This window comes from Vitis vinifera, chromosome 12, assembly GCF_030704535.1.
Source record: "Vitis vinifera cultivar Pinot Noir 40024 chromosome 12, ASM3070453v1".
Lineage (NCBI taxonomy): Eukaryota > Viridiplantae > Streptophyta > Magnoliopsida > Vitales > Vitaceae > Vitis > Vitis vinifera.
The window spans coordinates 6,876,383-6,888,992 of record NC_081816.1 but is presented as its reverse complement, the minus strand read 5'-3'; the positions used below and the strand labels follow the sequence as shown (position 1 = coordinate 6,888,992).

Here is a 12,610-nt window from a genome sequence, read left to right as displayed (position 1 = left end):
GTGTAGAAGAAGTCACCAAAGAAAAGGGTAAGAATACTTTGGAAACCCTCTTTTCTCTCACAAAAGAGATAGAAGCAAGTTTTTGGATCATTCTTAAATGGTTCTCTTAAAGCACAGATGTTTCAATCTTAGGTAGTCATAATATGTTTGAGGTAAGCTTCGTTGAGTTGATCAAGTAGGTATTGAGCAAGTATAGAGCTCTTTACGGTCTTTGACACCTGAGCTTCATCATTAGTCCGTTGGATTTAAGGGTATGGAAATAAATGATTAACCCAAAAGACACAAACAAATAACAGAATTAATAAGAAGAAAAACTTATCGGTTGAGGTATGACAAACACTATCCTTGAAATAAATTCACCCTCCTCGAAGATGAACTTAGTGCACTAGTACGAGTGGTCTACTTTCAAGATTTAACAGTCAAATCTCATCTTTGGTGCACTCTGTAAACGAGATATGTACAACTCGAGTTTTGAATTATAGGTCACTAACACAGTCCCGATGAGACTATTTGTAATTAGAATATGACTCAAAGTGGAAGAGAATTATACTTATAAAAGGAATGGATCCACTAGCACAATCTCTAGACTCTTCCTAAAAATATAAGACTAATAAAATAAAAATAATTTTTAAGATTCTTTCCAAAAATATAACTAATAGAATAAAATAAAATAAATAAAAATGATCCTGTCTTTAACATTAATGTCCTGTTCCACATTGAATGTTGATGACAAACATTAATGACGCTGCCAAATAGTGCTATATAATTCATGCTTTGAGCTCTAGTAGAGACATGTGATGTTGTGGGGACATTGTTTTTATCATTTATGTGGGTGTTACGTCAATGCTGACTCAAGAGCATACTTTTTTTAAGTTCCAATGGCTTCTATATATATCTCTGCTCCCATTTCTCGTGAAACCAAGGCAAAGCAACAAAAGGGGAAGCCAAGAAGGAGAGAAGAAATGGATTTGAACCCCGGTTGCAAGGTAAGGACTTACCACATTTCTCTCTCTCTCTCTCTCTCTCTCTGTTTTTTTATTTGTCTGTGTTTTACATTTTATGGTCTCTTTTATGTCTGGTGTAAAGTCATTTTTGATATCTATAAACATAGAATTATCTTTTTCCAAATCAATACACTGATTATAGTGACTTGATTATGAAGAATAAGAAGCAAAAACATGGCTGAAGTTCACCATAACCACTTCAATTTGCAGAAGGATTTTACAATGGGATAGTTGGAACACAAATGGAGTAACTGACTAGCTAGATTTTTCCATTTCCCTATAAAGATCGTGCAAGTTTGTGTTTTTCTTTCCAACCTTGTGCACTCTGAGACACAAACCAGTTTTTCCAACCCAGTTCTCTGACTGATTCTCTGGCAAAATGAAACCTAACTTGATGAAAGAGGGCTAATTTCATAGAGATGGACACAAGCTAGAAAGAAAATGAGGTATTTCCTCATTAATGACATGAATTTCAATACTTTTTCTCTAGTAAGTTCCACAATTCTGATGAAAGCATCATTGATTTTGACTCTTTAAACTCTTTATGCATGTAGTTAGCCATATGGGTCTTGATGCTTTTACTTGTTGGGAATGGCAAGTGGATAATTTTCTTACTCTTTTGTTTCCACAAGGACAAGAAAAGCATAAAACAATCTATGCTACTCTGCTGTAAGCTCTATATATCTGAATCGCGTAACCACACAGCTCTTGATTCAATTGAAAGAGCTGCAAGGCTTGATGGTGAAACTGTCATAGTGAACAAGTTTCAGGATCGGGCTTATAACAGGATTGGGTACACTCTTGTTTCCTACATTGTCCATGATAGCACAGGGAATATCATTTACAGCCCATTGCAGCAAACTCTGCTATCCATGGTTGAAGCTGCTTATGAAGCTATCAACCTTGAGTTGCATCATGGGGCACACCCTAGGCTTGGCGTTGTGGATGACATTGTTTTCCATCCACTTGCTCGGGCTTCTTTGGAGGAAGCGGCTTGGTTTGCTAAAATGGCAGCAGCTGACATAGGCAACAAGTTCCAAGGTAAGCCTGAATCTTATAGTCCTGGATTGTTGGAGTAATTTTTGAACTTGTAGAAGTGTGATTAACATGGAATTTGGTCGTAGATACATATGTTCTTCAGATGCAACCATGTACCTAATTCCTCATCTCATGAAAGTGTATTTCATGTTTTCTTCTGCAGTGCCAGTATTTCTATATGATGCAGCACACCCCATGGGCAAACCTTTGGACATCATCAGGAGGGAGCTGGGTTATTATCGCCCCAACTTTATGGGCAACCAATGGTCCGGATGGGATATGCCAGAAGTTCTTTCTGAGAAGCCTGATGAAGGCCCAACCATGGTCTCTCGGGCAAGAGGTATTGTGATGATAGGCGCGCGGCCATGGGTCTCAATGTACAACATTCCCATAGTGTCTACAGATATTTCTGCTGCTAGAAGAATTGCACGGACAGTGAGTGCTAGAGGGGGCGGGCTGCCAACAGTGCAGACACTGGGCCTGTTTCATGGTGAGGACTCGACTGAGATAGCTTGCATGCTCTTGGAGCCAAACAGGATTGGAGCAGACCGGGTCCAGAACCAGGTGGAGATGCTAGCAGCTCAGGAAGGGCTGGATGTTGAGAAAGGATATTTCACTGATTTTTCTCCAGAGATGATCATTGAGAAATATTTAAAGCTCATCTCTGGTGCTGAAAGCCATTAAAGATTAGTTTCAACATCAAATAACAGTTAACTTTCTATCCAATAACAGTAACTACTGCTAAATAAGAGAGATTGGCTTTTAGCTGAGCAGAAGTTGGTTTCATACCTCACATTCTGAGAAGCATTGAACTTGAAATAAAATGATATGCCAAGGTAAACTTAACTGGTGAGTCTGTTCTGTGCTTGCCATGGTTGAAGGCTTAAAGCTGATCTTGAATCCATTGACCTTGAAATAAATTGTGGAAACCATCCCAGGCTTAGAGTGGTGGACCGCATTTCTTTCATTCCTTGCTTTATTCCTCAATTAAACAGTTGGATTGGGATTGCACATTGCATAGTTTTTGCTTCTGAAAAAAATAAATATGGACGAAAAGTTCCAGCACCTTAAAGACCTTGTTCCCGTTTCATTTGTTAATCATGGTGTCTAGAACATGCCCATGAAACTTTCATGGGCATCAGTATGCTTCCTATGTTGATCAAATCATTTTCTAAAACATTGGTATCAGAACATAGTTATCATCATGTGATAGCAGTATCCTGTATGAATATTCTCCTTTACTTTCTGGGTTTTTTCTTTCAATTTATCTTTTCAGGATTGCTAATGACCTTAGAGATTCATGATAGTGTAGTTTGGATTAAGGAGAGCTTTCCATTCTGATATGGATGGCTCATCCAGTGATGGTCTATAATTAGTTTACTTATATTTAGTGCTCACCAATATTATATAAGATGATTCCAACATCATCATAGAGTTATAATATAGTTCTCTTTACTTTGATCAAACTTTAAATCATAGTCAGAAATTAAAGCTTGAACATGTCATTTATTTCTATGTATATTTATTATACTGACATCAAAGCATAGAAATATCTAAGTTATATCCACTCCAGATTTTCTGATAAAAATGTCTGTTAGGTGTCTTTTGTGTCTGTGTTTTTCTATGATACTGATGTCACAACCAGATAAATGTCTAAATTTATGGATGACAGATTTGTATTTACTTGTGTGTCATGAGTGTTAGGTTCACAACTTGTGTATCAGCAATCTGAAACTAATGGACAAATGGAAGAAGCACCAAAGAAAAGGGTAAACATGCTATTCTAAACGGACTAGCTAGGCAGAATGGATGGATTGAAGTAAGCTTTTGGATCCTTGCTACATGGCCATCCCAAAATACAAAAGTATCAGACCTATCTTATGTAATTTCAGCTTTTATGAAGGTGTTTGATCAGGGCTTTTCTGGGTTGAGCAAGTATGGAGTTCTGCATTATCTCTGCCACTCAGGACTTGCATCTCTATGTCTGTTGTCCTCTGTTTTCTTCTGTATAGTCATTTTACAGTGATATCCTTCAATGGAGAATCAAAGGAAAAGAAAAGATAGCTGACGTCTTGATCTTCTGCTAAAACCCATCATAACCACTTCATTTGCAGAACCATTTTTATGGTTGGGATGTGAACTTGGAAAAGTTTGGAATTTGTTCTGATGGATGCAAATGTTCACACCCATATACTTGCTATAGAAGATGTGGATGATAAATCCAGACGTGTGATGCTCATGGATTATTCTTAATCTTTTCTCTTTTCTGGTGGCAGGTGTTCCTTCATATTGTATCATTCAATTTGGCCCACAAAACTGACCTAACTCTTAATATATATCAGAAAAAGAAGAGAAAAGATGAAGAAGCAAAATTGTACAAAAGTATAACTACAATTACAGACAAACCATGAATATGATATGAAATCTTATGATGTGCGTTATTAGTTGGGAGTCACAAATAGATGGTTTCTCACCCTTATCGGAATCACGCAACCATGCAGCTCTTGGCTCAATTGAAGGAGCTGCTAGGATTGACAGTGAGATTAATCATGAACAGGCTCGAAGATCGGACTTATAACCAGGTGGTACACATTGGAGTCGTGTAGTTCATGACAGCAGAGGGAGTGCCATGTACAGCCCATTGCAGCAGACTGGTAGTCATGATTGAAGCTGCCTAATGAAGCTATCAACCTTGAGTTGCACTCAGGGGGCTTTGGCTGATGTAGAGAAGGGATACTTCACTGATTTTTTTTTTTCCAGAGATGATCAAAGAGAAATATGTAAAGTTAAGTAGCTAACCTCTGGTGCTGAAAGCAACTAAAGAGACTTGTTTGAACTTTGAAGATCGCATAAGAATTATGTTTCGATCCAATTGACAGTAACAACCAATAAACAAAGAGAAGATTGGCTTTCAGTTCAGTAGAATCGTTATCATTCTGATAAGGATAACAGAAATAGGCTAATGAATGTCTGGCGTATAACCTACAAAGGATTTTCAATATTCCTGTAAAGTAGAAATTGCTTTTGACTGTGAATGTTCATTTAATTTAGACATTCAATTGTTCATCAACCGTGTAACCTAAGAATACACCAATATACACTTGGGGTAACTCCAACTCTCCTTATGAACACTGATTACTCTGATATTCTTCAGATAACAGCTTCTGAGTTTGTTCTTGCAATCTCTCAGCACCAGGACCTGACCTAAATATTGAGTCATTACCACGCACAGAGCAAGGGTCAGCCCCACCATCTGAGTTCCCAACACACCATGCTCCTGGTGCGAAGCGGTTTATACGTCCTAGAAGCTCTTTATCGATCTTGTCTAAGACTGGATCATCCTTTGCAAATTTCCGAGCAAATGGGGCTCCACTTTTTACCATTTTGTCATAGTCCTTGATTGTCAAAGAGAGAGGGTGCTGCTTAGGTGGATTGTCCCAAGCAATGTAGTGCAGATCATGGCTAATTGCAGTATTGCGGAACTCTTCAGTGTTACAAATAACAGTGTGGAAGTAGCCTTCTGGGGAGGAGATAAAATTTGTGTAGTACATTAGGATAGTTCGTGGAAGGTTATCCCATCCCAATATGCAGTACTCAACAAATGACCTTGTTAGCATTACCCATGCTGAACCTGTGTAAAATAAGGAAAAAAGAAAAAAGAACACAAAAGAAGTGTTTGAGATATGGAATTTAAGCCAATCACAAGTATAAGAATTTCACAATAAATTGAAAGTCATAATATATGAATTAGATAATCAGATTTAACCCTGGTAGTGTAGCTTTTGTGTGTACACGTGCACACAGTGTGTGGGGTTGCTTCTGTTTTGTGAGAGGGAGTTGTGTGGTATTGGGATTGGTAAAGGAAGTGGGATGCAGGAGCAGAACATGTAATGGGTGACTAACCAGCTCATCTTAGTTCTGAAAGAAGACTTGAGGCTTCGAGCCAGTACATTTTCAAAACACACTACTGCACACAAAAATCTAATTAGCATGTTAAAAAGAGTACAGCTAACTGCAAATGCAAATTTATACATTGTGTATACTTTCAGGTGTACTTCTTTAGGCATTCTTAATACAATTGCTTTTACTTCTAAAAAAAACTGCAAATGCAAATTTACAGTAATTCATGTCACCAATTCAACACACATTCTTATAAATATAGCCATAGATGGTGCCAAAAATGAAGATAACAGTTGACTGGTAACGTCAAATGGCAATTGCCAAATCTGTTCTCCCGAGGATAACCCACATGCAAAAGTTAAAGAGGAGCAAATGAGGCGTATGAGATGAGTTGAGCATCATCTTTTTCTTGACCTCACATTGTAATCTTTGTATTGACCTTGTGCATGCATGTGTGTGTGTTTGGGTAGAGAGAAAGAACAACGTTTTGGCCCCAAAAAGATACAATGTTCCTCCCACAAATTGCAAACATTACTTCTGATTTTTATTGCTAACTTCAGAAATGTGCTATGCTAACTTTGAACTTCAAGACTGTAAGCTCCAAGAAAAGTCCAATCAAACCGCTCAGGCATTCAAAGAAATGAATATGTTGGCAATGGCTACACAATCATATGAAAATGTCCATGACATGTTATGCTAAATGAATTGATCATGTATAGAACTTACCAGTGAACAACTTAAAAGATGTGGGAAGTGACCGACGTTGGGTAGTCCAAAAAATGTCAGACTTTTTAGATAGATGAAGACCTGGATCAATGACAATAGGCTTTGCTCTTTGGTTCCTGCAGAAGTATGTAAAATGATATATCCACACTAAATATAATTGGTGAATTGGAAGAAAAGAGGATCTTGTTGGGCTCGTGTATGTGCTGCATATGATTTTACTTACAGTTTCCACCCAGTAATCTTTGTATGTTCAATGAAATTGAGAGTTCTGGATAAGTTAGAGAAAACATGAAGCAGATCTGCGTAAGCAGAACAAACATCAAACTTCTGCAAATCATAAAATTGAATCTAAAACTCAATTTCGTATACATCTCTAACTAGGAAAGTACAACAAATCACAAAAGTTGCATTAGAACTCAATTTTGAGCATACCTCAACCTAAGAAAGGTGGAAAGGGAATCTTTCACAATTAAATCTAGGTAACAAATTACAAAAATGATTTCAATGGATAAAACCGAAAAACAAATCACAAGACAATCTCAAACCAAAGAAGGAAGAGGAGGATGAGAGTTGGGGCTATCAGAACCCAGGATTGACTAAAAATGCATTTGAGTGAATTAGGTTCAGTACATATGATAAGTACCAATAAACAACCATTCAGTTGCAACTTTCATGGGGAAAAAACAGAAAAGAACTCCTTACATAGGAAAATTCACAGACAAATCACCCTATACTTTTTCTGGATCACAAAGAAAATATACCAAAATGCTATTGAATGATATTAGATATTTTTTCATACATTCACCAATATTTTTCCAATTAGAACTCAGGAGATTCAGCAGTAAAGTCATCAAAACCTTTCTTTTGCTCTGTAGAAATTGTCCTCTTACAAAGGAGTTGAACATCAACTGTGTCAGCTTTATATTTACTCTTGGGCCTCCAAATGACTTAGAAGAATGAAACAGTAATAGTTAACTTCTCAAAATCAAAGGGGATGTCTTTCCAATTATACCAATTCTATCTGATTTCACTATAATTCAGCTGACTGGAAATGGTGCGTGGGAACTGGATTGAAATTCCTTTTACAGGATCCAAAGTTATAAGTTTGTAGTTTCCACACTCATCACTCAATCATGTCAATGCAGGAAAATAGTTTGATTTTGAAACCTCCAACCCGTCAATCCGAACCATCATCTAACCGTTATCCATAAGCAAAGCCTGTCTTTTAATTCTCCCTCATAATCCTACTAAATTTAGGTTTAATTAAGTCCTACCAAATATCCTAGAATGCAATGATCAATATTTGAACCATATAAATGTCCAAGAGCATCAATAAGATGGCATGCCTAATATTTCAGCCAAATAAACACCCTAAGTACCAATCATTCTAAAGTGTGCATAGTTTTTCATACCAATTGTCATAGGGTGTGTGAAGGTGTTCATAAAAACCAGTTTCAGATCCTTCAGACCAGATATAAATAAGACCTCAAATTTGCATGATAAAGCAGATTTGATCTACATATCATCAAAGCATAACCTAACAAACATTAACACGGAAAATTATGCAAACATATTAGTAGTAGCAACAAAAACATCAACAATAACAACCATGATATTGAACCGAAAAAGGAGCAAAGTCTAGCACTAACCATCTTGTGTCACAAGAGGATAATCTGAAGCACTGAGGTTTAGAAACCAGTCCCATTCCAAGCTCTCCTTCAACAAAATTGCAATTGCTTGGAGTGTACAAGCAATCATTGTAGGACCTTTATAGGTCACCAGATTTGATTGGGCCATTACACGCACATTCTCCACTTCACGAAACGTAGGTTCAGCCTTCACTGACATCGTCAAATCCAACCTTTCACGAGGTGGAGCCTCAAGATCTAAATGTAAAATATACTGGTTCCTGGGATGATACACAGCCTGCAAAGTCCTCATCATCCTCTGACTATCACCCTTCGTCCCTGAAATAAGATAAGCTAATCTAGGCGCTTCCATGTTTGAATCCCCCTTTACCTCGAGTGATCTCCTTATATCTGATTCTACAAAATACCCACTAGAGTCCTCTGACCTTGAGAACGATATAATGTCGAAAGGAAGCTGATCTCCACCATTTGGAGAGGAAAGTGGCCAAAAGAGAGTTACCAAAATCAAAGTAACTGAAACTAGCATGCTCGCAAAAAACGGAAGAATCCATTTTGTATCACTGAACACCCTTCCTGGGTGGAAATTTGCATTTTTCCTCATAATCATTCACTACTGATTCTCCCAATCTCCCCTCCTACGCAGAAAAACAAACCTCCCGAATTTTGAATTATCGTCGAACCCCAGTAAAATAATTCACAATCAACACAAAATCCCCCAATCTTCTCAAAAGTAGAAAACCAAGAAGAAGCAAAATATACCCATAACATCTAAGCATTAGCTGAAGAATATCCAAAACAAAACATGGGTTTCAAGCGAACCCGCTCAAATTCCGTATATGCACAGAGATCAAAGAAGCTTAAGATGCGAACCCCAGCTCAAAACTGCAAAATCTGCTCAATCGCTCACCATGCACAAAAGCAAAGGTATGATTTTTCAGATGGGTTTTGCAAAAGCCACACAAAATATGGTAATTTCAATCGAAACGAAGAAACCCGAATTGAAAGTGGTTGTTCATGTGGTCGTAATGTAACGTGTAGACAAATTCAGTTCTACCGGCAAAATTTATTGAGCAATAAACTGAAACTGAGGTTTATCCATAAATGTTGTCAGATCTAACTTACTACTAATAAACAACGGCAAAAAGTTTTCAAAAAACGGAGAACATAACCTTCTATAACTTCCATATACTTCAAACCCACAACAAAAGATGAGGATGTAGCTGAAGATGAAAAGGACAGAGAGTGATTACTGACCCGCTCAGAGCCGTATAAATTGCCTTGTTGTGTAGAAAAACGGAATGAATTTATTAATTTAATTGGTGAGTTTAATTTAATTAACAGACAACAAATAGTTAGTATTTAGGAATGGGGTCACTGTTGGGTTGCTTCTTCCCACTGTGCATACTTTCCCAAATCGCGTTGTTGACGAGGAGTGCAAGTCAAGTGGTATGCAGTCGATGGATTGGGTTGGTGGTGCTGGGTTTTTCCTCTTTCTCTTCTGAAAAAATGGAACGATGTCCAACATTTATGACCCTTCTACATACTGATGTCGTTGAAAACTGTTTTCTACTAATTTAAACATAAAGCAATTTTCTATGTTTTCAAATAATCTTATTTTTCAAAACAATTAAAGGCTATTTTTAACCATCACTAGGTTGGTATCATGTGTAGGGGTGCAACTTAAGTGAATTCACCCCGTTGGGATTCAAACTCAATCTAATATTTGGATGAGTTTGAATAATCATTTTCAATATTCGAGTTGGGTTTTGGTTAGGTTTTTTCAACCTAAGCCTAATTTGAATTGGGTTTGAAATAAGATTTAAACAATCTTAACTATCAAACCTAACCCAAACCTAATTTAATATTTTTATAATATTTATAATGCATCTTATACTATATAATAATATTTATTTTTTTTTCCATTTTTTAAAAAAATATTAAATTATATTATTTCATATGTTTGTCATTTAAATTTATGTTTATTCTTTTATTGCTATCTTAAAATTTTATCATATTTATTATTTAAATTTTCATATAAATACGTTAAAATAATATCATAGATATATTTTAAATTATATAACTCAATCAATTCAAGTCTAATCCGAGTCTAACCCGATCAATCCAACTCTTAATTCTTGTTTGGCATGTGTTACAATAGAAATGTTATTGTTCCATCTTTCAGTGTCATCCAACCCAAACTCAACTCACCCACATAGTCCAACCAGCAACATAGCGCAACCCACTAACCCACATAGCTTTCTTTAATTTTTGCAGTTCTTACTTTCTCTAACCCGCTCACCCACATAGTCCAACCAGCCCACATATTCACCCACATGTCTTTCAATCTTTACTTTCTTTAACCCACTCACCCACATAGCCCAAAATCCATAAACTACTCATTTATTATCTCTGTGGATCTGGTTATGTAAAATTTAATTTAGGTTTTTTTAATTAAAAATTGGTTTTAAATCATTCCCTCATAAAAATAAGGAAGCAATATTTATTTTTCTCTCTGAAATGTCTTGACCCAAATGAGCAGCCTTTGATCCATGAATGGTCCAATTGATTTGTTCTAGGGGCAATGGCCCAATTATCTACCATTGACATCAACCTGGTCCAATTTATTACAATTGCTTGCCGAGAAAATAGACCCAACGCCACCAGATAGAGCCTGAGGCACGGATTGACAAATCGAGGGCCCAGAAAATATATGGCCCATTGGGCCCAATTATTGGTAATCTTTAATGGGCTTTGTTTGGTGAGTTAAATCCGAGTTCCACCTTGATTCTAGGAGACTGAGCATCAATTTATAAATATATATATATATATTTAAATATTCGTTGATAAGAGAAATCCAAAAATCAGTTGTACTGTTCTGAAATTAAGGTAAAAAAACAATTAAAAATGATTTATCTTGATTAATTATTATTATAGAAAGGTGGCCTAATTTATAGTATGACCTTTTCCTTGGATTTCTAGTCAAACATCTCGACCACCTCTAATTTATTAACTTCTTCCACGCGCCTCAATTAAGGCTTTGATTGGTGATTGTTTTATAACGCAGTTTTTGAAAATTATTTTTTAATGTTTTATAAAATAAAAATAAAATATTTTTAACATATTTTTAATATTTATTTTATTTTATAATCATTTTACATACTTATATAGTTAATTTTTAAAACATTCCTTATAAAATAAGTAAAAATAATAAAAAATAATTAAAAATTATTATTTAAAATATATTATATTTTATATTCTTGAGAACATAAAACCGAGAACCGTTTTTGTATCATCCCTCGTCTTCTTTCTCATTCAAAATACTAGAATTATTTAATAAAATTTCAAATTAATAGGAATTAATTGTGTTTAATCAAAATCTAAGATAATGAAATTAACCATTCTCTTTTTCATGGCATGGGTTTTGGGTTTGACGTGATGAGGTGATAATGAATTTACGAGAGGAGTAAAGGTTGACTTGGGTGAAAATCAGAGAGAGAGAGGAGAGAGAGAGAGAAAAAGGAGAAGTTAAAAAACGCCGTCGTTGGGCACTTTAGGGAGAATCTAATAATGTACGAGTGAGAAGGGGATGCGATCATATAATATTTACATATATGGATTTGAAGATATGAGATGTGGCATCCATGACAGTGACGTCTCTTCTCTTCTTCTCCCTCTCTCTCTCTCTCTCTCTCTCCCCCCTTTTTCAATTTCTTCCCTCCTCAGCTGCCTCCTCCATCAATTTCTAAAGCTACAAGGCTACGATTCCATTTCTTTATATTTGGCTCCCCTGTATCAGAACTTGGAATTCTGCCATACAGCCTGGATTCCTGGCCTCCTGGCCTCCTTAGTATATTAATATCAGATTGTTTAGACTCTAGTAGGTGCAGAAAGCAGGTAAGAGCTACTTTATGGTAAAAATGATTGAATCCCCACAAAACTTTGATTTCCTTTTCCTCACTTCCCCAACACCCAATTAAATAGCTAGGAAGGGGTGGTGGCAACCACCAACATACCATACTGAAAATGCCCCCATGTGGCCTCTCTCTTAGGGGGAATCCACATAGAGACCCCAGGGTGTGGCCTACAATAGGGCGAGCGAGTCCATGTTGAGGCTCTTTTGGCGCAAAGTGGCTCATATAATTTGATAGATTCCAAGCTCTTTGTGTGTGTTCAAAGGTCATCTCGAAGGTGGCCATTATATGTCTAATGACTTAGTACTTAGTTTATAAGTGAGGGTGAGTGTTTTTCGCAAAGGGGAATGTATCCTATTTACTTACGAAAGCCAATAGAATA

General features: G+C 36.4%; 2 protein-coding genes across 4 annotated transcripts; one reads left to right on the top strand and one right to left on the bottom strand.

Moving 5' to 3' along the window:
- Window positions 1-863: 863 nt before the first annotated feature.
- On the top strand, window positions 864-2,895 carry LOC100260121 (uncharacterized). Of its 2 annotated transcripts, XM_010658988.3 has the most exons (4): window positions 926-986; window positions 1,215-1,450; window positions 1,637-2,045; window positions 2,206-2,895. In XM_010658988.3, exons 3-4 carry the CDS (start codon window positions 1,661-1,663, stop codon window positions 2,724-2,726), a joined length of 906 nt encoding a protein of 301 aa, XP_010657290.1. In that variant the 5' UTR covers window positions 926-986; window positions 1,215-1,450; window positions 1,637-1,660; the 3' UTR covers window positions 2,727-2,895. The 2 variants fall into 2 exon arrangements, with proteins under 2 accessions (XP_002278962.2, XP_010657290.1); XM_002278926.4 differs by lacking the exon at window positions 1,215-1,450 and having other exon boundaries at window positions 864-986.
- A 2,036-nt stretch (window positions 2,896-4,931) lies between these two features.
- On the bottom strand, window positions 4,932-9,866 carry LOC100255014 (beta-glucuronosyltransferase GlcAT14A). Of its 2 annotated transcripts, none has more exons than XM_010658984.3 (5): window positions 9,572-9,866; window positions 8,318-9,208; window positions 6,892-6,967; window positions 6,669-6,784; window positions 4,932-5,673 (listed from the first exon to the last, which is right to left on the bottom strand). In XM_010658984.3, exons 2-5 carry the CDS (start codon window positions 8,922-8,924, stop codon window positions 5,165-5,167), a joined length of 1,308 nt encoding a protein of 435 aa, XP_010657286.1. In that variant the 5' UTR covers window positions 8,925-9,208; window positions 9,572-9,866; the 3' UTR covers window positions 4,932-5,164. The 2 variants fall into 2 exon arrangements, with proteins under 2 accessions (XP_010657286.1, XP_010657285.1); XM_010658983.3 differs by having other exon boundaries at window positions 9,487-9,844.
- Window positions 9,867-12,610: the final 2,744 nt, after the last annotated feature.

Coding starts and splice junctions, on each gene's coding strand:
- LOC100260121 (XM_002278926.4), top strand. CDS start 879: ATGGCTTCTATATATATCTCTGCTCCCATTTCTCGTGAAACCAAGGCA. Junction 987..1,636: donor ATTTGAACCCCGGTTGCAAG/GTAAGGACTTAC, acceptor TGTTTCCACAAG/GACAAGAAAAGCATAAAACA. Junction 2,046..2,205: donor CATAGGCAACAAGTTCCAAG/GTAAGCCTGAAT, acceptor TTTCTTCTGCAG/TGCCAGTATTTCTATATGAT.
- LOC100255014 (XM_010658984.3), bottom strand. CDS start 8,924: ATGATTATGAGGAAAAATGCAAATTTCCACCCAGGAAGGGTGTTCAGT. Junction 6,785..6,891: donor AAGATTACTGGGTGGAAACT/GTAAGTAAAATC, acceptor ATACTTCTGCAG/GAACCAAAGAGCAAAGCCTA. Junction 5,674..6,668: donor ATCTTTTAAGTTGTTCACTG/GTAAGTTCTATA, acceptor TATTTTACACAG/GTTCAGCATGGGTAATGCTA.